The sequence below is a fragment of the Aspergillus fischeri genome, genomic scaffold (assembly GCF_000149645.3).
Source record: "Aspergillus fischeri NRRL 181 1099437636259 genomic scaffold, whole genome shotgun sequence".
NCBI classification, from domain to species: Eukaryota; Fungi; Ascomycota; class Eurotiomycetes; order Eurotiales; family Aspergillaceae; genus Aspergillus; species Aspergillus fischeri.
In genome coordinates this window covers 73,657-100,071 of record NW_001509766.1, presented here as the reverse complement: position 1 = coordinate 100,071, position 26,415 = coordinate 73,657, and the positions used below count along the sequence as shown (strand labels likewise).

General features: G+C 48.4%; 5 protein-coding genes across 5 annotated transcripts, besides 4 other annotated features; 1 reads left to right on the top strand and 4 right to left on the bottom strand.

Moving 5' to 3' along the window:
- Positions 1–2,103: 2,103 nt before the first annotated feature.
- Positions 2,104–3,435: a mobile genetic element.
- Positions 3,436–3,846: 411 nt separating this feature from the next.
- Positions 3,847–4,593: a mobile genetic element.
- Positions 4,594–5,504: 911 nt separating this feature from the next.
- Positions 5,505–5,533: a microsatellite.
- Positions 5,534–9,548: 4,015 nt separating this feature from the next.
- nscB (metallo-beta-lactamase type thioesterase nscB) lies at positions 9,549–10,583 on the bottom strand (the record flags this gene model as incomplete). The annotated part of the gene is made up of 2 exons (XM_001262599.1): positions 9,549–10,325; positions 10,374–10,583. 2 exons carry the CDS (start codon positions 10,581–10,583, stop codon positions 9,549–9,551), a joined length of 987 nt encoding a protein of 328 aa, XP_001262600.1.
- Positions 10,584–11,195: 612 nt separating this feature from the next.
- nscR (Zn(II)2Cys6 domain-containing transcription factor nscR) lies at positions 11,196–13,665 on the bottom strand (the record flags this gene model as incomplete). The annotated part of the gene is made up of 2 exons (XM_001262598.1): positions 11,196–12,458; positions 12,529–13,665. 2 exons carry the CDS (start codon positions 13,663–13,665, stop codon positions 11,196–11,198), a joined length of 2,400 nt encoding a protein of 799 aa, XP_001262599.1.
- Positions 13,666–13,826: 161 nt separating this feature from the next.
- Positions 13,827–13,867: a microsatellite.
- A 1,694-nt stretch (positions 13,868–15,561) lies between these two features.
- nscC (FAD-dependent monooxygenase nscC) lies at positions 15,562–16,840 on the bottom strand (the record flags this gene model as incomplete). The annotated part of the gene is made up of 2 exons (XM_001262597.1): positions 15,562–16,271; positions 16,324–16,840. 2 exons carry the CDS (start codon positions 16,838–16,840, stop codon positions 15,562–15,564), a joined length of 1,227 nt encoding a protein of 408 aa, XP_001262598.1.
- A 664-nt stretch (positions 16,841–17,504) lies between these two features.
- On the bottom strand, positions 17,505–23,083 carry nscA (non-reducing polyketide synthase nscA; the record flags this gene model as incomplete). Its single annotated transcript, XM_001262596.1, has 4 exons — positions 17,505–18,809; positions 18,890–21,556; positions 21,613–22,717; positions 22,776–23,083. The coding sequence occupies 4 exons, from the start codon at positions 23,081–23,083 to the stop codon at positions 17,505–17,507; spliced, it is 5,385 nt and encodes a 1,794-aa protein (XP_001262597.1).
- Positions 23,084–23,557: 474 nt separating this feature from the next.
- Positions 23,558–24,922, top strand: nscD (prenyltransferase nscD; the record flags this gene model as incomplete). The annotated part of the gene is made up of 1 exon (XM_001262595.1): positions 23,558–24,922. One exon carries the CDS (start codon positions 23,558–23,560, stop codon positions 24,920–24,922), a length of 1,365 nt encoding a protein of 454 aa, XP_001262596.1.
- Between the last annotated feature and the right edge of the window lie 1,493 nt (positions 24,923–26,415).

Here is a 26,415-nt window from a genome sequence, read left to right as displayed (position 1 = left end):
CACCTGACATATTCCCCTAAGAGAAGTGGTTTCTTTCTGCTATAAAATTAGTAGTGTGACTTAATTAGTTATACAGCTTGGTATTCCCCTCTTTTAGGTAGCATAAGATGCATATCTCTTGCATGGGTCCTTTAGCTGATGAGTTGTCCTTATATTTAATTTTAAATCATTAATTACACTTAATAAGGACTTAGAAGTTTCTTAGGGAGGCTATATATTAAATAGAATACTTTATGAAGGATTCTTAAGGGTTCCTTAAGAATTAGTCTTACTATAATTTAACTTAGTACCTTCTTTCTTACCTAACTAACAGGCCTTCTACCCTGCATAGTAGATATCTTAATAATTCTATTTCTTCCTCTTCAGTCACCTAAGGAAGATAGCTCTAAGAACTTATTCTACTCCTACTACTAAAAGGGAGCTGAATCCCCCTCTGCTTAAGAGTAATCATCCACCTACTATTGCCTAGGTTAAGGATGATTCTCTAGTGCCATCAGGGGAAACCTCTACTAAGGGAGCTACCCCCTCTGTCCCCTTAGATATAGTCCTCAAAGCTATATAAAATAATATTACCTGCTTAAAGCATTATAAGGAGCTATAGGATGAAATAGCATGCCTTCAGGCAGAGATATCCTATAGAAACCCCACAGATACCCTATCTATTCATTACCAACACTGCAATGATGATTCTAATGATGACTAGGAAATTAAGTTTAAGAATGTCCCTACCTTTAGTCTTAACTATAACCTTTAGAAATATTAAGAGTGGCTCCTTAACCTCTAGTAACTATTTAAGGGCGCCCTGAAGAAGTTTTCTAATAATAGAAAGAAGATCCTTAGTGCTATCAGCCATATAGACTAGATATGCTAGCAGAGATAGTACTAATATATTAAAGAAAAGGTACTAACTTGCCCTAGAGACCTTAAAGAAAACTAGCCTTACTTCTAAAACTAGATCCTTACCCTAATCCAGAGTGCCTCTAATATTAAGACCATGGTTATGTCTGAGCTTGAGAAAGACTACTAATAGAAAGATAAGGATCTATAAGAATTCCATGCCTATCTTAACACCTTTAAGCAATATTTTCCATAATTAGCTAAAGTAGAGCGGGCCTAAAGATACTTTATTAAGCTCTAGTATAATCTTCAGACTATTATTTAAAAATATATTATAAAGCTCCTAGTAAACTAGGATGACATAATTAATATTACCTACTACTTCTGGGAGATTTAACAAGCTAAGAAAAAGAAAAGGAAGCATACTAATAACACCCTAACCCCTCTACAGAAGGCTAGGAGGTTTTCTAGCATCCCTAAAAGTAAAAATAGGGAGATAAAGTCTAAAGACTCCTCCTTAAGAGATAATCTAAACCCTATTAGGAAGGATAGGGAATATAATTAATACTTTAAGTATGGAAGTAAGTAATACTATTTAAATAAATATCCTTACCCTCTGAAGGATAAGGATAAGAAGGCCCCTACTATTATCTAATGTGCCTCCCAGGGAAAAGGCTAGGAGATGAAGTAGAACCTATATCCTTATCTTAATACCCTATAGTAGGGACCAGAATTTACTTCTACATCCTGATCACTATATAAAATAACCTTAAAATACACATAGACCTTGACAGTTATGCTAAAGTTAACCTTATAAGCTATAACTTTATTAAGAAATATAAATTCTAATAAGCTAAGCTCACAGAACCCCTTATCTACACTATTAACTAAAGAGACACCCTGACTTATGGTGTCTAGACTATCCCTATTAAAGCTACTGATTTGTGGGGTACTACTTATTAATTCACCTGTGTATGTATGGTAATTAATTATAACCCTTGCCTTACTAGAAGCCCTATGCTTCTATCCATAATAACTATTTATAATTATAATATTCACCTCACCAGACGCAGCCACTAGTGGTGGTATGAATCCTAAACCATTATAATCTTAAAGCCTAAAAGATTTGCTAAGATTGCTTAAAACCATGTACATATCTTTACTGTTATTAAACTACCTAAAGAGGTATAGCTGCCTGTTAACTAAAATAATGCTGAAGACCTAATAGATCTCTATTAACTACCTCCTAAAGTAGTGTTACTCCATGATATCTTCTCTTTAAAGAACTTAAAGACTTTGCCTTCATCTAATGTATATAACCATGCCATTAACCTTATGCCTGATGCCCATGTTCCCTATGGCCTAATCTACCTGCTTTTACAAAAGGAACTAGAGGTGTTACACTAATATATTAATAAAAATATTAAGAATAGGTATATATAACCATCTAAAAGCCCTGCTAGGGCTCTAATCCTATTTATACTAAAATCTAATGGCACCTTGCATCTCTGTGTAGACTACTAGGGACTTAATAAGGTCTTAGTAAAGAATTAGTACCCTCTCCCCCTGATTTTAGGGATTCTTAACTGGCTCATAAGAGTAAAGATCTTTAGTAAGATTAATATCTAGGATGCCTATTATTAGATCTGTATTAAGAAGGGGGATGAGTGGAAAACTACATTCCACACCTATTATAGCTATTATAAGTATACAGTTATGCCCTTTGGCCTGACTAATATGCCTATAACCTTCTAGAATTATATTCATACAGTGCTCCATGATGTCCTTAATATCTTTGTGGTGGTGTATCTTAATAATATCTTAATCTTTTTGGCAGACTAAGAGTCTCACACTAATTATCTTTAACAGGTGCTCCTTTATCTGTAAAAGGCTAGGCTATATACTAAAGCTAGTAAGTATGTCTTCTACCAGATACAGGTTAAATTCCTTAGGTTCATTATATTAGATAAGGGGGTTTTGATGGATCCTAAGCAGGTTGTTAATATTACTTTATAGGAGCTACCCCAGACTTACTAGGATATCCAGGTCTTCCTAGGGTTTTGTAATTTCTACTAGAGGTTTATCTAAAATTACTCTAGGATTACCCTCCCCCTTATGTCCCTATTAAAGGGAAGTAAGGATGGCAAGAAACTAGGGAAGGTCTCTCTAAACCTTTATAAAAGATTAGTATTCTATTATCTTATTACTACTTTTTAGTTAGCCCTACTCCTTAGATATTTTGATCCCTTAAAGCCTATCTAGATTAAAACTGATGTGTTAGACAGAGCTATGGCAGGAATCCTCTCCTAACCTAATGATAATAGGGTATAGCACCCAGTGGCCTTTTAGTCCAGGAAATTCATAGGTGCTAAGATCCTCTATAGGATGCTAGATCAGGAGCTTTTTACTATTATCTATTTATTTAAACACTAGTAACACTACCTTGAGGGAAGTATTCACCCTATTAAAGTATTCTTAGACTATTCAAACCTTTAAACCTTCATGAAACAGCCAAAGCTAAATAGTTAGCAGGTAAGATAGTGCCTATCTCTTACACTATTTAATTTTGTGATAAAACATCGCACTAGGAAGATAAATCCTATGGATAGACCCTCTAGGTGTTGGTTACTAGAGGCCTATGAGGTTGACCTAATATCACTGTTGTGCTAGAGAATGGCTAGTAATTCATAGATGACTGATTACCATGCTGCTAGGGTCCAGTTGCTGACTATGAAAGATCTAACCTCAGGGATTTCCTGCTTTAAAGAAGATGAAGGCGGGGATGAATTAATTAGGCTAATTAATTAGGGGGAGCTAGGCTGTGCATAGTTAGTCCTCTATGCATAAGTTTAGATGGCTTATACTTCTAAGAAGGCCTATTAGGCTGCAGCTAGTGAGGACCTGAAGGAGCTTATTAAGTAACTCTAAGATAGAGACCTTAAGACTTAGTACTAAAAGAGTACTATAGAGCAGTCAACTCCTAGGTTTAAGGGCTAGAGTATTAGGCCTAAGGGCCTATTATATTTCAAGAATTGCATCTATATCCCTGTGGGGAATAATCTATGGCATGAGTTGCTAAGCATCTATTATAATAACCCCCTTACTAGCTATTTTGGGCGCATAAGGATGCTTGAGTTAATTAAGAGAAAATATTACTGGCTAAATATTAAGTAAGACATTGCTAACTATATGAAGGATTACTAGGTTTGCTAGGGTATTATAGCTAGGAGGCATAAGCCCTACAGGAAGTTATAACTGCTACCTATCCTAACCTGTCCCTTTATGGAAATCTTAATAGACTTTATTACTAGGCTTCTACAAGCCATGTTTAATAGTAACCTAGTAGATGCCATCCTAGTGGTTATTAATAGGTTTATAAAATAGTCTCTGTTCTTTCCTATTTCTATTATAATTACTATAGGTGAACTTACTAAGCTTATTTATAATAAGGTTGAGCTAAAGTTTAGGCCTCTAGAAGGGATTATGTTAGACTAAGGGTCTGTATTCACTAGCAAATTTTAGTCTAAGCTATATTACCTCTCTTAAGTATGCTTAAGGCTTTTAATAGTGTTTCACCCACAGACAGATAGCTAAATAGAATATATTAACTAGATATTAGAACACTACCTGCACTACTTTATTACTAAGGAATAATTTACCTAGCTAAAACTACTAAAGACAGCTAAGTTTGCATGTAATAATGCTGTTAATATTATAATAGGGTATTCACCATTCTAAGCCCTCCTAGGGTATTCACCCAACTTTTGATAACACTTTAAGGGTAAAGCTTTAATAGAGGAGGTCCCCACAGCATCTGCATAAGTTAAGAAACTTAAAAAACTTTATTAATCCCTAAAGGAACACTGGCAAAATGCTGCTGATGCCTGTCACAGGCCAGTGCCTGATATTGGTCACGTGTATCACGAGACCTTGGCTTGTTGACATGGAGAATGCATAGGGAGAACCTCTCTTCTTCAAGCTTTTTGTACACAGTTTGTGGCCTAGTTAGATTGAATTTAAGTCTTGCTTCAGCCCTTCACAATGCCATGGTGAAATAGTATAACTAGAATTATAAACCCCTAATATTCTAAAAGGGAGCCCTAGTCAGCCTCTCTACTAAGAATCTAAAGCTAAAGGGTAGCAGGAAGTTAACCCTGTGATTTATTAGGCCCTTCTACATCTCTAAGGTTATTAGATCTCAAGCCTACTGCCTAAGTTTACCTTAGTAATATAATTAGATCCATAATGTCTTCTATATTTCCCTCCTTAAACCATGGCAGAAATCCTATATTATCAGCAACGAATCAATACTAATGCCTGACCTTGAGGATGATAATAAGTATAAGGTTAAAGAAGTGAGAGATAAGTGTAAAATTAATGATGAAACCTACTTCCTAGTTAAATGGAAGGGCTGGCCCTCAGAATATAATTAATAGATCTTAGAGGAAGATATAGTGAATGCCCAGGGGATTATTATGAAGTTTAAGAAGTAAAGAAAGAAGTAAATTTTAGCTATATTAAAGGCTCACTGCCACACCATTACTAAAATACTAATAAAAAGGCACCCCTTTAGTAATGAAGTAATAAGGTAACTTAGATTTCCTCTAACTCTAAAGGAAAGTCTCCCTAAAGGATCTGCTTAAAGTAATTAGCAGAAGCTTCTCTGCTATTATTATTACTATTACTATTACTATTAGTGCCCTTAACCTCATCTATTATATCCCCCCACTCTTGAGCTACTACTATTATTCTCTTAAGGAAGGATGCTTTCGCCTGTAACTAGGTAATAAAACCCTCATCTCCCAGTAGCATATGCAGAAGCTTTTTTAAGTAAAACTCTGCCTAAGCCTCTGTACTAGTATTCTAGGCTAGGGGAAGGATCCCCACTAATTCCTGATAATGGGTTGCAAAAAATACATTATAACTAGGACTAGCTTTCTATTAATTAGATGGTTAATTAGGGCTGAAACCCACATAAGAGGAAGTAATAGATCTTTAATTCCCCTTTACTCCCTGTTAAGTTATGATACTTATGATGGGCTATCTCTATTATATTAAAGGACTTATAAAGGTCCTTTAAACTCCTAATAACCTCCAGCTGAACTGTTAAGGGCTACTCCTCTAACCCACTAATACTATCTATTACTAGCCAGAATTCAGCAGTGGCCTACTTCAAGATAGTACTAAGATCATGGGCATTACCTAAAACCCCTGTTGCTGGCTGAAGGCTTATTAGTACTACTCCCCTAAGAGTCTCTAGGGAATCTACCAGAAGACATATTATACCCCTGGTGGAACACTATTAATATAGTATAGATGACTTTGTGTCTAGGATACACTCAATCTAGAGCACTAGATCTAGGTTAGACTTGAAACCTCCTACCTCTGTACGCATACAGTGCATATACTAAAAGTATGTTATAATAATAGGGTTTATAAGGGCTGTGTGAGTATAGGGAGGCATGGTGTAAGATAAGGAGAAAGGCACTTAAAAAGATCTATTAAAAAGAATAAGATTCTGGGGAATTTACAGAGGAAAGGGTGCAACTAGACTTAATACCTAATTTAAAGTTAGTGCTAATAAAGAAACATAGTTCCTCCCTCACCCTGTCTTTCCTTTATTAGCCCTGTACTAGGGTCTTCTATTCTGCTCCATTACTCAAGGGCAAGTAATCCTTAGAGGGGAGATAATTATTATGGTCTTTTCTTCCATATACTTCCCTTTCTAGTTTCCTTAAGGTTATACCCACCTGACATATTCCTCTAAGAGAAGTGGTTTCTTTCTGCTATAAAATCAGTAGTGTAACTTGATTAGTTATGCAGCTTAGTGTTCCCCTCTTTTAGGTAGTATGAGATGCATATCTCTTGCATGGGTCCTTTAGCTGATGAGTTGTCCTCATATTTAATTTCAAATCATTGATTACACTCAACAAAGACTTAGAAGTTTCTTAGGGAGGCTATATATTAAATAGAATGCTTCATGAAGGATTCTTGAGGGTTCCTTAAGAAACAGTCTTGCCATAATTTGACTTGGTACCTTCTTCCTTACCTAACTAACAGGCCTTCTACCCTGCACAGTAGACACCTTAACATAGCCTATAACTTACTATTTAACTCTATATATTATTACTAGAGATCTTGCTTTAATAGTCTTATTAACTAGCTTAAGAATATTCCTTAGAAGCTATAAGGCTAGGAAGCTCACCCTAATTCCCTTATTTTTTATTAGGGTGAGGATATTAATCTGGAGTATCCATCACCTATACTCCTAAAGAACAGAAGCCCCAACAGAGAGGCCAGTGCGATAGTCTATCAGAGTGTAGACTTGTGTTCAACACCTTTGGATTCTAGGTCAATATCCAGCCTAAACAGGGATATCAAGCAACCATTCTCATATAATCCAACACCTCCTCTACCTGTGGAAGTTTGCTAAACAAGGTCATATTCAAGTAAGTAATAGAATCTATTCCTTAATATGTGCTCCCCGACAGCTAATTCAGCGGATAGGTTCTAAGTGTAGAATACAGTGCAATCTGTGATACTAGACACCCTCACGCACCTTGCGTCGCATCTATACGCTGCTGGGTTTACTTCATCCTTATTACAGTGAGTGTTACCGGTTGAGGCCGGTATGCCTCATGGTTTCACAGCTACTGAACAACCTTTCAAGACTGATTGTGGACAAATTTCGCAATGGATACTATGGCCAAACAAACAATCAAGGCGCAGCTCGTCCCAACTACTGATTACCAAGCACATTAGATCATTACCTTCAGCAAGTTTGGCAAATGTATCAATGCAAATCTTTCCAGAAATATGCTCCATTATACATGGAATCACCTTTCAGGAGTCTTGGACACCGTTAAGTTTTACATCAGATATAGTTGCCCACTAATTAATTAACTAAAAGAAGATATTTAGCTTCTGGAGTATATTATGCAGCAACAGGAATTCTGCCGCTGCGCAGAGTGGGTGTAAGTGATGATCTCACAATCATTGTTCCTGTTCTAACCACCTATAGATAGGGGTAATCTGGTGGTATGCTGAGCTTGGCTGTATTGAGAAGCTCTCTATGGATGAAGTTCTACTTAACAAATTATTAGATGAGCTACTCCAGAGACAGACAGACACTCTGAATCCTTCTAGATGCTTAGATGTCAAAGCTGATACCACGCAGGAGCATTTACATAATGAGGAAGATAATGTTGTTATTGTTGTTGTTATTATTATATTAATTAATATCTAGCGGAGGGCAGGCGAAGCCTGTCCCCCTGAGACCTCCTATAGGGTATAGGGATGTACTAAGCTTAGAGTTGCATTTGGTGCGGGTTCGGGCGGGTTCCAGCCTAGTTGGCCCCGAACCGCTGCGGTTTCGGGTTCAAATTTTAGAACTCGCAACCCCCCCGGACCCGGTGCGATTTGGTTGCGGTTTCACCGCAAAAACCCGCCACTATGCCTAGCTAGGTATAGCTAGGCCCCTACTAACCTATCTAGGCCAGCGGTATGCCTAGGCAATAACCAAAATTTCAATGGTTTTCAGAATTCAATTTCTCCTACCTTAGGCCTATTCTCTCAGCCTATCAAGCATGCTTATATAAAATTATAATTTTTATATGAAATATATAGTAATTATCATCATACTAAGCTATATTTAAAGTATCAATTCAATATCTATAGGTCTGAATGGGTGGTGGTTAAAAATATATCTAAACCATGGTGGTTATCAGACCTTGGTGCCCTTATATATATATATCCGCACCACTTTCATACCAACTCATGACAAAAGTGATCATTCCTTAATATCTTAGCAACCACTAGGTATTTTGAATCGATATTTATATCACCAGATAGCCCTGAATCTAGGCTATCTAGTCATATAAAAGTTATTAGCTAAATCCTAGGAATTAGGTATTAGTAAGCAAGAAATAACCGTACGGTTTTAACCGAACCCGAAACGGTTCCGGGGTATAGAAACCGAACCCGAAGCGATTCCCTAGGCTTACCCCCGAACCCGCACCGCTGCGAGTTCGGTGAGGGTTGGGTTCGATTTTTGCGGTTCGGTTATGCAACTCTATACTCTCTAGGGAAGATTATAAGGCTATATAGAGGTAAATTACTTCTTGACCTTGGTCTAGGACATAATTGGCCATCCTGTGGATTTGAATTGACAGAGATTGACAAAACCCTGCGTTTTGTATGTTGTAGTATTACTATTGCTGCTTAGGAGTTGAGGTAATTGGTGATGGGGCTGTTTCACATTTGCCTCGCAATCTGTAGGTCTAGTAGTACACCATAGAGCTCTGGCATGAAAGTTCTCTTGGCTAAAGCCTAGTGGGAAGGCTGGGGACTTCCAGGGAGCTGGAAAATATTTCCATGTAACCCCAGCTCTGGTCCTGCCGGTCTCTACCCTTGACCCACCCGACCTATAGCATTCCAGGCGAATGTGACGGCGAGCTCATGCTAACATGTAACCTTTGAACATGCGAGGACAAAGGCATGGCCTAAAGGAAACCTATCATAACTCTATTGGTAATTTTCAACTGATGTATATACAGAATAAACAGCACTGCCAAATATTGACTATCTAGAAAGTTCTGGTGCAGGCAGGAATGCAGGATCGCTGACTAAGAAGATTGCGCGAGGGGGATTGAGCATGGACTTCCGTCTTCAGGCTTGTGCAGATGATAAACATCCGCATAACCCGAGCAGGATTATTGACGTGCAACCGACCCGTGCTGCCGAGGTGGTTTTGTCTTTCGACGGGCAACGGCAAACCATTTTCTCTTGACAGGATCCCCCGGCTCGAATCCCACTTTCCGGTCCTCCGTCAGCTTCCACAAAGCCTGCATCAAAAACGGAGCCATAGCCTGGTCAATCACCTCATCCGGCACCGTCCCAAACATTGCCCTCGCAATTTCGTGCAGCGTCATACCGCCCTTCCTCCTGCCTTCCGTCCCTCTGTCCCCCTCCACCCTCTCCCTCTCCTTCACCAGTACTGACAAAATCCCTTGCACACGCATCTCCTTATGCCGGATATATTCCTCCAGCTTGCTAGGAAGGTCACCAATAACAGCCCCATGCGCAGGGTATCCAAGCACACAGCCCAAGCCCGCCATCAGCTCCAGACTTTCCATATACCGTCCCAGATCCGGGGCCACGCTGAACCCGTGCCCCAGCACATTATCCCCAGTGAACAGGGCGTTCTCTTCCTCAAGCAAGAAGCACATGTGGTCGACCGAGTGGCCGGGCGTGAAGACTGCGCGGACAGTCGCCCCCTCCACAGCAAAGATCTGTCCATCCTCTATGGGCTTTTGACCTGCATCAGGGAGGTTCTTGTAGACGTGTTCGCCGAGGGTGGGGTTGTAGGAGATCAAATCGGGGACGCCGCCTGTGTGGTCACCATGCCAGTGGGTGAGGAGAATATGTGAGATGGAGATGTTGTTCGAGTGCAGGACCCCAACGATGCGGCTGAGCCAGATGGGGAGACCCTGCCTGTATTAGCTTCATGGGGGTTTGGATAGCAAGTTGGTACCTACCTGTCCGGTATCGATCAGGATGCGAGACGGCCCTGTTCCGACTAGATAGGTGTTGGTTCCTTGTAGGTGCATGGCACCTGGATTCCCGCCGAGGATGCGGATTACTCTGCTGCTGAGGGTTGAGGTATCGGGAAGAGAAGGGAGGGTAGCATCCTGCCCGGAGAGGTACTCTTCCCAGAAGGCCTGGTTGAATGGCATGCGGAGGGCCATTGTATGCCGTCCGCAGAGTATACAGTACTCTAAATTCCTCACTCAGCGAATACAGATTTTCTTAGGTTAGGGAGTTGGCAGAAAGGTTTTGTTGTGTTTTAATCCGAGCTGTTGTTCCGCGTTGAATGCTAAAATCCGACATCAGAGATGCCGAGGCGCCAAAATCCGAGACTTGCTTGGAGCAGGCAACCCTTGCGATGGAGAAAGAGACGAACATAAGCAATATCCTTGAATCTAGGCAGCATTATGGAAGAAATTGCGCTACAGCCAGGCTGGTCATAGAGCACAAAGAGCCTGGTAAGCTATCGTAGATGAGTTTGTAGTACGATGAGAAGAATATCATGGGCCTGGCTCCTAAACCGAAATAGTCTCAAATTTACAATATTTGACCAGTATATTATGCGAAGCACCTAGAACATGATTTGTCGTTGATAAATTTCTGCTAGAAACCGGCGACCTATGAAAAAGTCTCCTCTCTATTGGAACAGAAAACCCGCCTCCCAAACAAGAGAATCTAAAATCCGGATGGTAACCGGTCGGATAGCTAATCGTCTTATCCCTACTTCAGTCTAACCGTATATGGCCAAAGAGAGACGGAAGGACAGAGTCCATCTAAGGAAGAAGCTTGTTCGACTCGGCATGATCAATATCCGACATCAGCTGCTCCCACGTCCGCAACGATGGCTCCGCGTCCACTGGATGGATCTGACCAGCAAGCAGCGGCTGGCTTTCAATATCGAACTGTAACAACAACGAATCCAGATCGAGTTTGGCCAACGGCTGTACCGGACCAACTGGAGCCAAATCCACACCGAGCTGGGAATGAGCATGGGAGAAAGCTGTCGGCCAGGACAGGTCGCTGAGGGTGTCGCTCGGGGCGCTGCTGGCCCGCGAACGCGGCGTGGGTGCAGCAGATGTCGCAGCACTGCTACCGAGGCTGAATGTCGGACTATGCCTTGCGAGCTGCAAAAGAGGGCTCGCCTTGTCCCGCGCCCGACACATCAATCTCTCCAGTGGACGCTGGATTGCTTCCTCCTGGCCCGCGACTCCTTTGAGGCGCAGCAGCTGATAACATGCCTCGATGGTTGGCCACGCGCTCTGGATTCGGGCCACATCCGGGCAGAGGGAGCACTCGGTGATGGCGACCGCCAGCGCGTGCCACGGCATCGTCACGTACCAGCGGAATCCCTCGCCGCGGGGATCTGTGTGCATCAGGTGTGCCTTCTCCAAGACGTTGAGGGCCAGGCGGAGAAGCTCGTGGTTGTGCTCCTGCGGGCTGGGAGACGGCGAGGGCGGCGGCTGGCTACTGCTGTTACTAGGTTGCGGGAGCTGGAGCGGCCGGAGAGCGGACAACCGAGCGCCAGAGACAAGGCATTGCGTGCCGTGCCAGGTGAACCACGCGTACGGCGAGGATTCGGGGTCGCAAAAGTGCAACAGGCGGAGCGCATTCTGCTCAAAGCGCTGCGCGTGTTGCTGTTGAGACGCCTTGTGCTGGGGTGATGCCGCGGTGCCAAAATTCAGGGCCCGCCCTGCTAGCTGGATGTGGTATGTGACCAGCGCGAATGTGGTATCGCACAGCCCCTCCCTGTCTGGGATTTCGTGGGTCATGGTTGGATCCATATCCGAGTCGTTGATGTGCTGGGGCAAACAGAATGTGGAGGTGGCCTCTTCAGTGTTGATGAGCGGTTCAGAGGCCTGGCTGAAGGAGGCCTGCAGGTCCATCAGTGAGATGGTGAGCCACAACCGCCTGCGCATCTGTTGGCTGAAGAATGTCTCATCTCGCTCCCGGTGGAGGCCGAGTGCCTTTGCCAGCCGCACGGCCACCGCCGTCAGCGTCCATGCGGCCTGACTGCGGTCTTCGGACCTTCTGGCAATCTTTTCCACAGGGTCAGTAAAAAAAAGTGCTGCTCTTGGTCGTGAACCTTGTTCAGAAGCCGGTACTTACGAGATAAAGCACAAATGCTTGCAGGCCAGTGATACTGGGAGAGACCAGCAACCCACTTCTCTCCAGTGCGGCCTCACACGCTCTTCGAGAATCCTCCACAATGCCGCTGGACCTGCTCCGTTGAAATATGGCCGAGCATTGGTCGTCGGTCAAACTCGCGGCAGCAGCGTAGCAAATGGCAGACCGCAACGCATCAACGGCAACGTGCCTCTCCGGATAATCGAGGTACCGCTCCCCGTGTAACATCCACTTCTCGACAGTTGGGCGATGCAGGATTTTAATGATGGGGTCGACTTGCTGGAGGTAGATCTGGCATAACTGGCGTGTCATTTCTTTGTCTTCGAGGACTGGAGTCCAGGTAAGAGTCGGATTATTTCCACTCAGGCCAAGGAAACGGAGCCCGCCGTCGCCTATTTTCGACATATTAGGTGCTAGCGGGCTATGGGTATCCGATTTCGTCTCTGAACTCGATCCTACGTCGCCACCATGGTCTTCGATCTGATCCACCACCCACGGGAAACAGTTAGCATCCCAGCGCCAGTCTAGATTGGCCCATGCGACATTGCCTACCTCTCCAACCAAACTAGTCCAGAAACAATCAGGGTGCGAAGTAAAGGGTGGTTGCTCCTGGACATGAATTGGAATGGACGAACTGCATGCCAATGAGCTTGTTGGCGCCGGATATGAATTGTTGAAGACAGACTGTTCCTCGTCAGCACCCCCGACTATACACCGGTATGCGCAACTAACCTGGCTAACAGGTGCCGGAGATGGGTCCTGCATGGCCGCACGCATGCTGTTGACTACCGCTTCCAGCCGGTGGATGCGTTTCCTGAGGTCGTCGTCAACTGCCCCCACGGCGCCGGAGGATGCATCTGCCTGCTTTTCCTCGGAAGATACCGGACCCGCAACAGGGGTAGGCGCGCGTGCGGGCACGAACGCTGGGGACATTGGGCGAGCTCGTCGCGCATGGACACCTCGTGGCAGGCGTGGCCGATGGACAGGAACACAGACCACGCCTGCCGAGACGCAGTTGGTGCAGGGATCGACCTTGTCGCACTTGATCTTACGCTCGCGGCAGAGCTCGCAGCTGAGATGGGGGGTTGAGGGGCGTTTCCGCCGATTACTTTTCTCCATCTTGATAACAGATGGTGGTCCGGTGGCTGGCGGTGACTTCGTGTCTATATATGCTTCTTCTGACCAGACAAGCGAAAAAAAGCTTCCTGGATTTCTTATTTTCGGAACAAGCTAGGGTGGCGAAATCTATATCCGAGTTGCATAGGGTCTAGATCTCAGGACACGAGGAAAACACGAGAAAACCACGAGGTGAACACGAGGATGAAACCATTGGCGATGTAACGCAACCCCTGCAAGTGCCTGAATATATGACCCTTAGAAGGATGTTGCCTGGTATCTTCTCTTAAAATGACTGGAGTGGGCATAGCGCTTTTTTACTTGCAAGAGGTGACTCCTACATCTTCTATCAGTGCATCGGACAACGATGACCGAGCGACTACGATAGAATATCACATCGTTGCAGGCAGATGCAGGTTGTTTACTGTTGCGTGAAAGGTGGGCATACATAAGATGAGATAGGCCGGGCATGATGCATGGCAGGATTCTGTTGTAGGAGTCGATGCATCGGAATGCTCGTAGCCTCACTATACTAACAGCACAATGAGGTAGAGCAGAGCAGATATCAATCGGTACTGGATGACCATGCAAGCAGGCTAGCGTTGTGGAACTTGAAATAAGCGACCTGATATCAGCCTCGAGAAACATTTTTCGGGAACAAGCCCATGTGATGGTGTGGGCGTCGACCACTGTGATCAAGGTGCGCAGATTCTTATCTCAGTCTCTAATCTGACACATATCAAGCTTGTTCTCTGCTGATTGGAGGGCTTTTACTCGGGTTTACGTTTACGTGGCCGGATTTACTCATTTGCCCAATACGAGCATGGACTGTGGTAGCGTCCAGTGAGAAAGAAGTGATAAGTTATGCCTATTTTCAGTCCGGCCTTATTTTCCGTAACCTTATTTATGTTCAAAGACGATTTTTCTTCAGATACTCTTCCCAGCCACGGGCTTCTGTGTCTCGTCCCGTCTTAGTCAACCCTTTGCTGCGGTTTTCTTGTCTGTTTCTCATCGTGATGGATACAAGGCCTTTTGATCTTCATTACCCTCAATTGCCATCCATGCGTAATTATCGCGAGGGTAGCCAGTGCTCTCATTCTCAGCACCGGCTCCACATTCCCCAGCCCTAGGTGTCAAGGCTCGCTGCAAAGGGGTGTGAAGAATTTCATCTGCCTCGCCAATCATCCCAACTCTCGATATGAAAACAGCTCTAGCCTCGTACTGCAATATCCCCTTTCTGAATAGTCGGCTGCGGGGTCCTCGTGTTCATCATACGATTGCACTGGCCACTTGGATTACTCCCGGTAAGCAGTCTAGCCGCCTATGGCATGATCGGCACGCTTCGTTGAATGTAGCTTTTCTGGGAATCGGGAGCCATAGGTGTCAAGAAAGGGGTATCCAGTCATGTCTCAAGCACTGGTCCAAGGTTGGTCTCTATAAATATTCAACCAGGACTAACATGTACTAGGTTTCAGGGTTAGGTTACACCTCCGTTCTAAGAGAACTATGGCCAAAGCGATCCCTATTACTACGTTCAAGTCTGCAATGAGTATGATGATCGAGATCATGGGTTCGTAAGGCATCGATCGTGCACAATTTACTGTTCTTTTGTGTTGCATTGTCCTTGGGATTCCACTGCCGGTAATCTATTATACAACGATATGGAGCAACCAATTGTATCTTCAACCAGCCCTGGTTCGATGGCGCTTTGAGACCGGGCCAGATACCCGTAGTCTTACTAGGTTCCTCCTCACTAATCCTGGCATTACGCTAAATATTGATTAGCCGAATACAGACCAAGGGCAAGACAGTCTCCCGCCTGCTTCCAGAGAGTGGTTAGGTGGCCTCAACATCAGTGGAACCATGGCATTCTTATCCAGTAGTGCAAACCGTTCAAAGTCACACGGGCTTCTTCTGCGAAAGCTCCCGCCACTGAGCCATCGGCCGGTGCAGCGCATAGAACCGCTGTTTGGACCGTCGTACCGCGTCCTGTGATCTTTTCCATGCTCGGTCATAGTAATTCCCAATCGCCACGCCTAAATCGCCCGCCACACCGGCCGCAACAGCAGCAGCCAGCTCGACACCATCCGCCAGTGCATGGTTTCCTCCCTCCCCGCCAAATATGGGCATCGCATGCCACGAGTCGCCGACAAAGGCGATGCCCCGCCCTACAGCACGCTGCATGTCCTCTTGCGTCACAGAGACGCACCGGACGGCCCAGTGAAACACCCGGTGATGTTGGATAGCCTCGCCATTGAGAAACAGACTCCACGGCTCGGCCAGATCGCGCGACGCAAGCTCCTCCACCAGCGCTGGGGGGATCCGCTTCGCTTCCTCGGAGGCGAGATTGGGCCGGTACAGCGGGTCGTTCTCTCCGCTGCCCCAGGCCGGCCGCGAGTACGACCAGTCCATGTGGACATGCGTCTTGGTCATGTTGCAGACGGCGAACGGCGTGTTGAAGCCATCGCCGACACCCGCGAGGATGTTGGACTCTCCAGTGTGTGGCCGGAATAGCCGGTCGAAGTCAGCCCTGGGCAGCTGGAACTCGCCATGATAGAGTACCGCAGGGACAATCTCGGGTTGGACATCCGCGAGGACCTGCGATCGAACTATACACCTATTGTCAGTTTAGTCCTACAATTCTGGAGGAGCAGTTCCTACCAGTCGAGTTCACCCCGTCCGCAGCAACCACCATCAACCCCCGATAGAACGCCCCGTTCTCAAACTCGACCTGCACATCCCCCAAGCTCCCCTCCACCCTCTTCAGCCGATGTCCGTACCGCACATCCAGCTCCTCCTCCCCACAGTCGGCAATCCACCTGCGCAACGCATTCCGGTTCGCACGGACAATCTGCTCCTTTGTCGACGAGTTCGCGTCCGGCACAAATAGTTTCTTTGCGGTCCCGTTATCCCATACAGCCTGGTCGATCCAGCCCGAGCCGCCGATTTCCCTGTCTGGTGCGACGCCGCGCGTCAAGCTTCGTAGCGGCAGGTCCCCGAGAGCGGACAGCAGTGTCGCGTAGCCCCATTCGCGCAGGCTGATGGCGAAGCCTTGTCTACGATCTGGGCTGGATGCTTCGAAGACGATGTTCGGAATGCCGCTATTTGTTAGCAGGCGGGCGGTTGTGAGGCCTGAGATGCCGGCTCCGATGATGAGGATTGGGAGTGGGGGTGCCATTGTAGTTTACCCAGTGATCTTGGTAGGCAAATTGAAAATGATCTTTGCCTATTAGTTGCTTGCATCTTCTGGTCTTAGGCCAATGTATCGCCGCAGGGGAAAACGAGCTGCAGGACTGTGAGTAAAACCCGAAAGAAAGGTCGGATTTTGCATGGAGACTCGGGTTTTGGCGCCGGATTTTAGTGAATAGAAGTTTGCAAGGGACTCTATAACTATTGCTTTTAATATGCTCATCAGGCAAGGCACGAAGAACAACTAAATTTGGCATGATGATGGGTCAGGGGACGGATTCTGGAAAGTGTGGGCGAGATAGGTGCTTAGCTAGCTACATAAACAGAATTATACAGAATGATCCTTATTGGCTTGATGATCTAAATTTCTATACAGACCTTGCGACTTGCCTATTTTACACTCAAATACACTCAAATATAGGATCAAGCTTGTAAACTGGTGGGAAGTTCTACATAAAGCTCACTGAAGGCTGAAAAATTCCAGGTGTATCTCATGGAGAATGAAAACGACTGTACGGAGTAGTAGATATCCATTTGATTTTATAGATAATTTATTATTTTCAGGGATTAGAGGAATTGAGTAGATGTTAGCTGTAGATTGATTGACAAATAACTAAGACGAATTCCCATATGTATAGGCAAAGGAGGATCTATTAACAATACTCTTCCAACCATGCCGTCATTTCCCCGATAGTCGGACACTCCAGGAACAGCGAGCTTTTAATCTCAATCCCCAGTTCGGCACGGAACTTCTCTGACAACACAAGCGACATGAGCGAGTCGATACCGAGCTGCACGAAGCTTGCGTCCGGCGTCAATGCGTCGACTTCTAGCCCCGTCTCACGAGCCATCACCTGCAGGCACTGGCCCACCACGCCTGCGTCTACCGGGTCGCCCCGGTCCGACGTGGCCGGCGTTATGACGGCGGATTCGCCGGGGGACTCTTGCTGGGAGGGAGGGGTGAGCGGGGGTGTGGAGACTTCGCTCTTGCTGGCGGCGGGGAATGGGATTGCGACTGGGTTGCTCAGGAGCGCTGGGACTGAGGCAGGGGCCTCAGCAGCAGGAGGAGTGCTCTTCTTCACGCTGGTAGCGCTGGGAGCGGTCTCCTGCAGCTGCTTTTCCGCATGGGAAGCCGCAGCGGGCGAGAAGAACCTGTCCATGAGAAGCCGTGGCACGCGACGGAATCGGATCTGGCCGACCATGCCCACAATCTGCTCGCCCTGCAGAATGTATACGTCACCCGCGTACATGTTCGCCTCCTCCAGCAGTGGGAACATGCGCACGTAGCTGCGATATTTGCCACCGGCCTTCAGCGGGTTCAGCAGACGGAAGCTGGAGCATCCGGGTGTGACGTAGAAGTAATCCCTGGTATTGGACGCATCGCTGCCGTTCATGACCAGGCCGGCCAGGTGCGAGACGCTGTCAATCCAGTGTGGTGGCGTGTGCCAGGTGCCGTGCCGCTCCGCGACGAGCGTCACCTCCGCGACGGCCTCGTGCTCGTGCAGCACCACCTGATCCATCCCCCGATACCGGTCCGCGTAGTCGACGACGTTCTTAAAGAGCGCATAGGCTAGCGGCTTGGAGAGCTTGCTCGCCTTGCCTTCTGCGGCGCGCTGTTCTAGCGCCTCAATTCGGCCTAGTACCAGATGGGAGAGCCGGTCCCATTCCCTGGTCCACGCGGCTGGGTCCTCGAATCGGACCACGCCTGTAGCGAAGGATTCAGCGGCGCACTCGCCCGTCTCGGCGCTCGCGTTGAACCAGGTAAGTGACATGGAGCTAGTCGACAGGTCCAAATGTGCCTTGAGCACAAGCGGCTGGACGCTCCCTTTCTTCTCGAGGGCGACCTGGGCATGCAGGACTTCGAAGTCCGAAAGGTTCATGTGCACGTCTTTGACCTGGGGAACGAGTCGGCGGTAGAGGTATTCACCAACGGTGAAGGCCATGTCAGACCAGATAGACTGTACAGAAGTTAGCCACAAGATTGCTTGCAGGCATATATACCGACGGAAATACGAAGGGTTTAGAATAAATGACATACCGAAGTTGCAACGCCGCAGTTATTCATCCTATGACCATGTAGAGCCTCCAGGAAATCAGGATGCTGCATGTCAGAGAGGACATGGAGGGTGGCCGTTGTCGCCTCGACTGTCTCAGCGGTGATCTGGTGAACCAACGAGGTGCGAAGCGCTGAAGGGCGCGACATGGCCAGAGACAGAGGGGCTTTCTTTTCCCCGTACTTGAGCAGTGCCTTGTCCAACGTCCATGTTCCAATGTACGGAATCCAGTAGTCGGTCTCATTCCAGCTGTAGGTGGGCAATTTCAGCAGCGAGTACTCCCGCTCGCGGGGCCGGAAGTATTCCGCCCAGCAGGGCGTGAGCCCCGCCAGGTGGAGGGTAACCAGGCTCTTGGACATGGTCGCCAAGTTGTCCTCGTTGCGCCGGCATGAGGAGATCACGGATGCGGAGCTGTCTATGCCACGCACAAGGCCAGCGCAAATGGGGTGCGGCCCGACATCGATCCAGATCGTCTTGGCATCCACCAGGCCGAAGTCCTGAGCGGCTTCAATGGCTGCGACGAAATCCACTGCCTCGCGGGTCGCACGGCGCAGGTACTGTGCGTGGATGGACTTGCGGTCGAAAACAACACTTCCGAGCAAGGGGGACAGCACGGGGATGCTGGGAGCCTTGAACGCGATCGGCGTCGCTAACGTCTCCAGCGAGTCCAAGATGGGGTCCATTTGCGCGGTGTGGAAAGCGAATGGCACATCCAGCTGCGTGCATTTGATACTGTTTGCCTCAAGGGCCTGGCGGATTCTATCGATGGACTCTTTAGTGCCGCCGATGACGGTATCTTGTGGAGTGTTGCGACAGCAGACTTCGTAGGCTATTTCAGCAGTGTCGGGACTGCCTGCAATAAGCTCTTCAATATCATCCTCGGACGCGCGAACGGACAGCATCGAGTGGCTGCCCTGAGTGCATCGTTCCTCGGTCAGCTGTGCGCGCCGTCCAACGAGGTAAAGAGCATCCGCAGCGGAGATGACGCCGGCAACAGCGAATGCAGCGTATTCACCAAGACTGTGCCCAACGACAGCGCTGATGCGAATGCCTAGGTGCGACCAGAAGCGTGCCAAGGCAATTTCCAGCACCACAACACTAAGCTGTGTAAGAATGGGCGACGCGGGCCCATCGTCAATGCTACCGTCGATGACGGGGACAACGGACGGGAATCCCAGCCGCTGTGCAATCTGGTCAAGCTGGAGTACTTGCGTACGGAAATACGAGAACTCCGCGAAGAGCTCCCGGCCCATGCCGCTGTAGTAGGCGCCCTGACCAGTGAACGTCAGCACCACGGAGGGCGCGTCGTTCGGGATGGCCCGCAGCTCGGTAGACGCTTTGGGACTGTCCAGCCAGGAGCGGAGAGTCTTCTGTAGAGCCGCAATGTCGGAGGCTGCGGCCCCAAACCGCATGCTGTGGTGCATCCGCCGCGCGCAGAGGGTGTACGAAAGGTCCGCAAGGTCCGCGTCGGGGTTCTGATCTAACCACGACAGCAGTTTCTCGATATTCGCCTGCAGGGACTTCTTGCTCTTTGCGGAGATGACTACTGGATGAGTTGTGCGGTCGTCCTGAGTTGAAACCTTCACTCTCTCCGGGGCGTCTTCCAGGAGCACGGTGGTGTTGCCGCCGTGCGCTCCAAACGAGTTCACGACCGCAAGACGCTTTTTCCCGGCAGGCCGTGGCCAGGGGGTGTTCGACATGGCCAAACCCACATGGCGTCGGTCGAGGTCCTTGGGGATGATAGGGTTGATCTCGGTTTTGATGCCGATGTGCTTGGGAATCATGTTCTTTTGGTACACCAGGAGCGCCTTGAGCAGGGAAGCGATGCCCGCCGCTGCCTCACCATGTCCGATGTTACTCTTCACTGCGCCCAGATACAGGCGCTGATCGGGTCGACGGCGAGGCATAGAGGGCGCAAAGACATCGGACACCGATTCGGACTCCACCGCATCACCAGCCTGGGTGCCAGTGCCGTGAAGCTCGACATAGCTCACATCGAGGGGGTTGACGCCAGCTTGGTGTAGCACCTGGCGGTAATTGGCCTTTTGCGCTCCAGCATGAGGGTGTGTGATCGACACAGCCTCAGCGGAGTGGTTCGTGCGAGCACCCAGAACCACAGCCAGGATGTTGTCGTTGTCCGCCTCGGCATCTTCCAGCCGCTTGATAACGACCGACCCGATTCCATCTGCGCGGCAATATCCGTCGGCGTCCTTATCCCAAACCTTGCATTGTCCCGTCTTCGAGAGGAAATGGCCGTTCCCAAGACCGGCGTAGTTGTCCGGGTCGGTGATAATGTTCAGCCCTCCAGCAATGACCGTATCCGCCTCGCCGGCCCACAGTGCCGAGCAGGCTGCCTGCACTGCGGCCAGGCCACTCGAACAGGCGGTGTCAATGTTGTAGGAAGGCCCGGAAAACTTGAAGAAGTAGTTGATTCGCCCATTGGCAAAGGCGCGCTCGCCACCAGGCACCGCATACGTGCTGATGTTCTGGGAGGCGTTCAGTTCCCGCCAGTCGTCGCTCGCTTGTCCGTAGAATGTGCCGATGCGGTTTGGCCGGGTGGACGGGGTGCGGCCGGGGACCAGGCCTGCCATTTCCATGGCCTCATATGCTGTGACAAGGGCAAGCCGGTGCATAGGGTCCGTTTGCTCGGCCTAGTTCATTGTTAGTATCGTTGCAGGAGGAAGCCGGGGTTGTTAGATGAGTTTACCTCACGCGGGGACATATTGAAGAACCCGGCATCAAAGTAGCCTGGCCGATCAATGAAATTTCCAAACGGAGTCTGAGTCGCATTCTCCGTCTTTCCTGTAGGGTCATAGTGTGTGTTCAGGTCGAATCGGTCCGGCGGCACTGTAGTGAGGGTGTCGCGTCCCTGCTCGAGCAGCTCCCAAAACAGCTCGGGGTCATTGGCGCCTCCAGGTAGCCGGCAAGCCATACCAACGATGGCGAGCTTTGAGGCCGCGTAGGAAGAGGGGCGGCGGGCACCATAGTCTCCGTGAACCCAGGACACCAAATCGCGCCGGGCCCGCCCCAGCGCAGGGAAGTCGGTCTCGATGGCTGCCTGAATTCCATTCAGAACCTGTGACATGCGGAAGGAGATAATTTGATAGTTTCCTGTCGGCTCCTTAAGCTTGACGTGCTCAAGGATACCGGCCGTAACGTTGTCCAGGTAGATTGTGCCGGTCAGCAGCTCGGTGCCAATCTCCAGGAAGAGCTCACCGGCTGTCTTGGCCTCGAATGGTTTGCCAGTCTGGGAGGAGATCAAGGGGAGTCGCACCGGCCGGGAAGTTGGGATCACAGACTTGGCGCTGTTTATAACGATCTCGATATCATCCTGACTGTATAGATGCGGCGCGTGGCAGAGACCATCGTACACGGGCAGCGGTAACGACTTGGAGTATCGCAAGCTGGGCGAGTGTTGAAAGGCGGCTTTGATGCGTGATGGTGGCCCAGTCACACTTACGGACGTCTTGTCCGCAGCACTGACAAAGACCTTTGTGATTTCCGGGTTCTGCGTGACTGCATTGAACTGAGAAAGCTCTTCTTGAACTGCTTCGTGCGACATCCCCGTGACGACATGCGCCCAACTCTGAAGCGTTCCATCTGACTGGGGCGCTTCGAGCTTCGTCGAGATGTCGGCGACATACACCCCCAGGCGGAAGGAGACGCGAACACTTTCGGCGCCGACCTTGGCTACATCTGCCAGGCTGCTGGATAGAGCCACGGCAGCGCCGGCGATGATGCCGATGCTCAAGCCCGCGAGAATGGTCTGGGATGGATCGAGGTCCCATTCAATGTCCTCAGCCTCGTAGTTCCTACACAGTTCGTTAGGTCAATACAGTCCAGGAGTCACAGGAGGAGGAAAATAAATACCCAATGAGCATGCCAAGTTCGAGTATCGTAAGTAACGCGCTCTCCATAGCAGCTCCTAGAGGGCCCTGGCGAAAGTCGACTTCGGGGAGCGTGCAGGCCGTGTCGAAGTGAGGCACCAGCTCCTGAAGCTGTTGAGGCAAGTTGGCCACCTCTTCTTTGAGAATCGCCGTGGATTCATCGAGAAAGACCGACAGCAGCCTGAACCGCCGGTCCTTGCTGTGTTGGTGCAATCGCCGGAACAAGTCCTTCAGGTCATCGTTGGGGAATTCATTCCCGAACCATACTGTCTGTCCACGAGGTGTCGCCATGATTGTTTTTCGAAAGAGGTTGATGTTGAGTGCCGATCAATGCCCTCCTGCAGGAATTGCAAGCCAGATATGGGCGGTTTTACGGCCCCTTGAGGCACAATAATAACTGATCTGCAAATAGGCATCATCCCACTCGTGCTGGAGTCGACTCGGTTAAAATCCGAGATATGCAAAATCCGAGAGATTGTAAAACGCGCAACGAACGCTTTTGCCTGATTCCTAGAATCCGCCTCGTATTGGCCATGATTAAACCGCAAAGGCCGAACAATATTCGGAAACGGCGCCCTTTTGCAAAATCCGACACTGATAAGGAATAATATAACCCGGCGAAGGATCTAACCCAACCCCTGTAGGCCCACAGATACTACATCTCGCAACAGACTTTATTTGGAGACCGAGAGCTCTTAAAGCGATCATTAAAGGCTGAATTCGCCATCCACCGGCGTCATACATATCCCCGCAGAGTTACCCAGCATGTCTCCTCTTCAGCTAAATGGCAAAAGCCGTGGCACATCCCCAGGTAACGCCGAGCCACTGCCCATTTTCGATGCCCTTTGCCGTTCCCTCCCTGTGGGGACTGCTGACGAGCAGTTCTGGTGGAAACTGACGGGCCGACACCTTGCCCGTATGATGCTCGAGGCGGGCTATCCCGAGCATCGCCAGGTGGAATGCCTACTCTTCCATCGCTTCAAGGTAGTCCCAACCTTCGGTCCTCAGCCCCAGTCGGCCGAACCGTGGTACAGGAGCCGAGTGGCTGCAAGTGCGGGAGACGGTGCTCCCATCAGCTACAGCTGGCGTTTTGGCACGGCGGACAGAAAGCCCTATATCCGCAACTACATCGAGCCTCTGGGCCCTCTGACGGGGACTGCGGCCGACCCGAATAATGACGTCGCGACCAGGGCGTTTCTGCAAGACCTCACCACCACTCTGCCGAATCTTGATCTGTCGCTCTTTTGGACGTTTGAGCCACATCTCGTGTCACGGTTTTCCGACAAGGCCGACCGGGAGAAGTACGCCGGTCCGTCGGTGCTGACTGGCGTGGAGCTTTCGCCCGACTCGGACGCCATCGAGATCAAGATGTACCTGTATCCCCGAATTCCCGAACAGATCAGCCAGCTCCTCAGTACCATCATTCCAAAAGCGATGCGTGAGGCGTACGGCGACGACGTGTGTCTTGACAGTCTGAATCTAGTGAAAGACTTTCTGAGCAACCATCCCGACGGGCGCCAGCTTAGTCCTCGCGGAACAACCGGCATTGACTGCTGCAAGGTACAAGACTCGAGGGTGAAATTCTACGTCGCGACGAACAACACTTCCTTCGATCACATTGCAACCGTCATGACCATCGGAGGCCGCCGGCCCTTGTCGACGGAGGTCCTTGACAAGCTGCGGGAGCTGTGGTATGAGCTGAATGGACTGCCGTCTGATTTCCCCACGTCAGAGCAGGTGCCAACAGACCAGGGGCAGGAGGGCCCATCGGGCCACCACGGTGTAGGCTTCTATTACGATATCCAGCCGCGTCTTGCACTTCCTGATGTCAAAGCGTTCATTAACGTGCGCAAGCATGCCAAGAGTGATCTGGCTGCAGCGGAGACAGTGATTGGCTTCCTGGAGCGTCACGGCCAGGGACACCACAATCCGAGGGCTTACCTGAACGTCCTCCGCGACATCGTGCCGGCTGAGGAGCTGGAGACGCGCGTGGGTGCCCAAGCCTTCTACTCGGTTGCAGTCAAGAAGGAGGAGCTGGACATCACCGCGTACTTTATTCCGCAGGTTTATCGACGCTTTGCTTCCGTCCAGGTGGAGTTGAATGGACAGCGACGGAGTAGATTTGAGTAAGCCAGCAGCGGCTGGTGGAGTGTTAGCATATTCAGACGTGCTTAATGCATCAGGCTTGGACAGAGCGTTGTTGTTGATGACCTTTCTTATATGGCAAGCACTTAAGCACACTAGCACCTCAGCACGTTGATTCCGTCAGCAATACTTTTCCAACTGATGAGCCTCATGTTGGATTCGTCTTCGAACCATCCCACCAGAGCAAAGGCCCTGTTTCCTGCAATTTGTGTGTTTCTCAATTCTAATCCAGTCTGGTATCTCTTAGTACACGAATCTGCATGACAGTGTAGTGAGGCAGCTCAGAGTACAAGGACCAGTGGCGCATATACCAATACTCATAGTCGCTGTTGGAAATAACCGTAACTCACCACCCTATATCCAGAAAAGGCTTGACTCTACAACCATGCCTACTATGGACTACATCGGCATCCGCAATTTGAGAAGAACGCCCACTTCCTCAAGCGGTGCGGCAATAGTCAGAAATACTATGGAGAAGCCGTCACAAACGTCTCCTATTTCTAGGTCTTTTAGCAGATTTTATCCTTAGATATAGATTCCTCCAGTAGCTGACAAGAAATTGGCTGTCCTGTTATAAGTGTTTAAGTCGTCTAATCCTGTAGATCTTCTTATTGACAGGAGTGCATGGTTAGTAAGATAAACTAGAAGGCTATCTCTTTAACAGTCTAACTAATGATTAGAAAACTACATAGTTCTGTAGTAATACTGCCTTCTTATTCCTGGCACTTAAGTAGTATTCTTGCCTTCTTCCTTAGTGAGAATAATGCTATTGAATTAGGTTGTAGATAATATGGTCTTATAACCATTAGCTAATATATATAGCCTATAAAGGAAAGCCTACATTATAGAATACATACGAATCCTAAATGTGCTTTTTCAATCCCTTCAGGGCAACTCCTCTCCAGTTTTTGCAGCGAGCTCTCGACGGTGGCTTTTCCAATGAGGGTGCGAGAGAGCCTCGTCACATGGAGATGTTGATCTGCTCCGAAAGTATGGCGTATGGCTTAGTGGTACTAGGTTGTACTTGCTTCTATATTTATTTATAGATGACGTGACCAATTTTGAGATCTCGCCCGATGAGATATCATTCAAGGACTTGGAAGCTTCTGATATCATTTACAGACAAACGCCCAAATTCGAAAAATCCGAATATTTTGCATCTTCCTTTCCCTCGACTGTTCACTTGGGTGTTCCGCAGCGCCTTGCATGTCTTTTATGATCTGCGCATAAAGCCCTCTATCAACCTTGTTCGTTTGCGCACCTCTGGTGAAGACGACCCCGGGCAAAGCGTTCATCCAAGGAAACAAAGGTACACAAATGGCGTCGATTAATACTTATTTACTGTTCCTTTGGAAACCCGACTCGTCGTCGACTATCCGTTTTTTAAGTTGGCCCATGCGCATGATGTCCATCGACCTCAAGCATCCGCCAAGGTGCATTACAAGCATGATATCCGCGTCGAAAAATCTGCTTGCGGA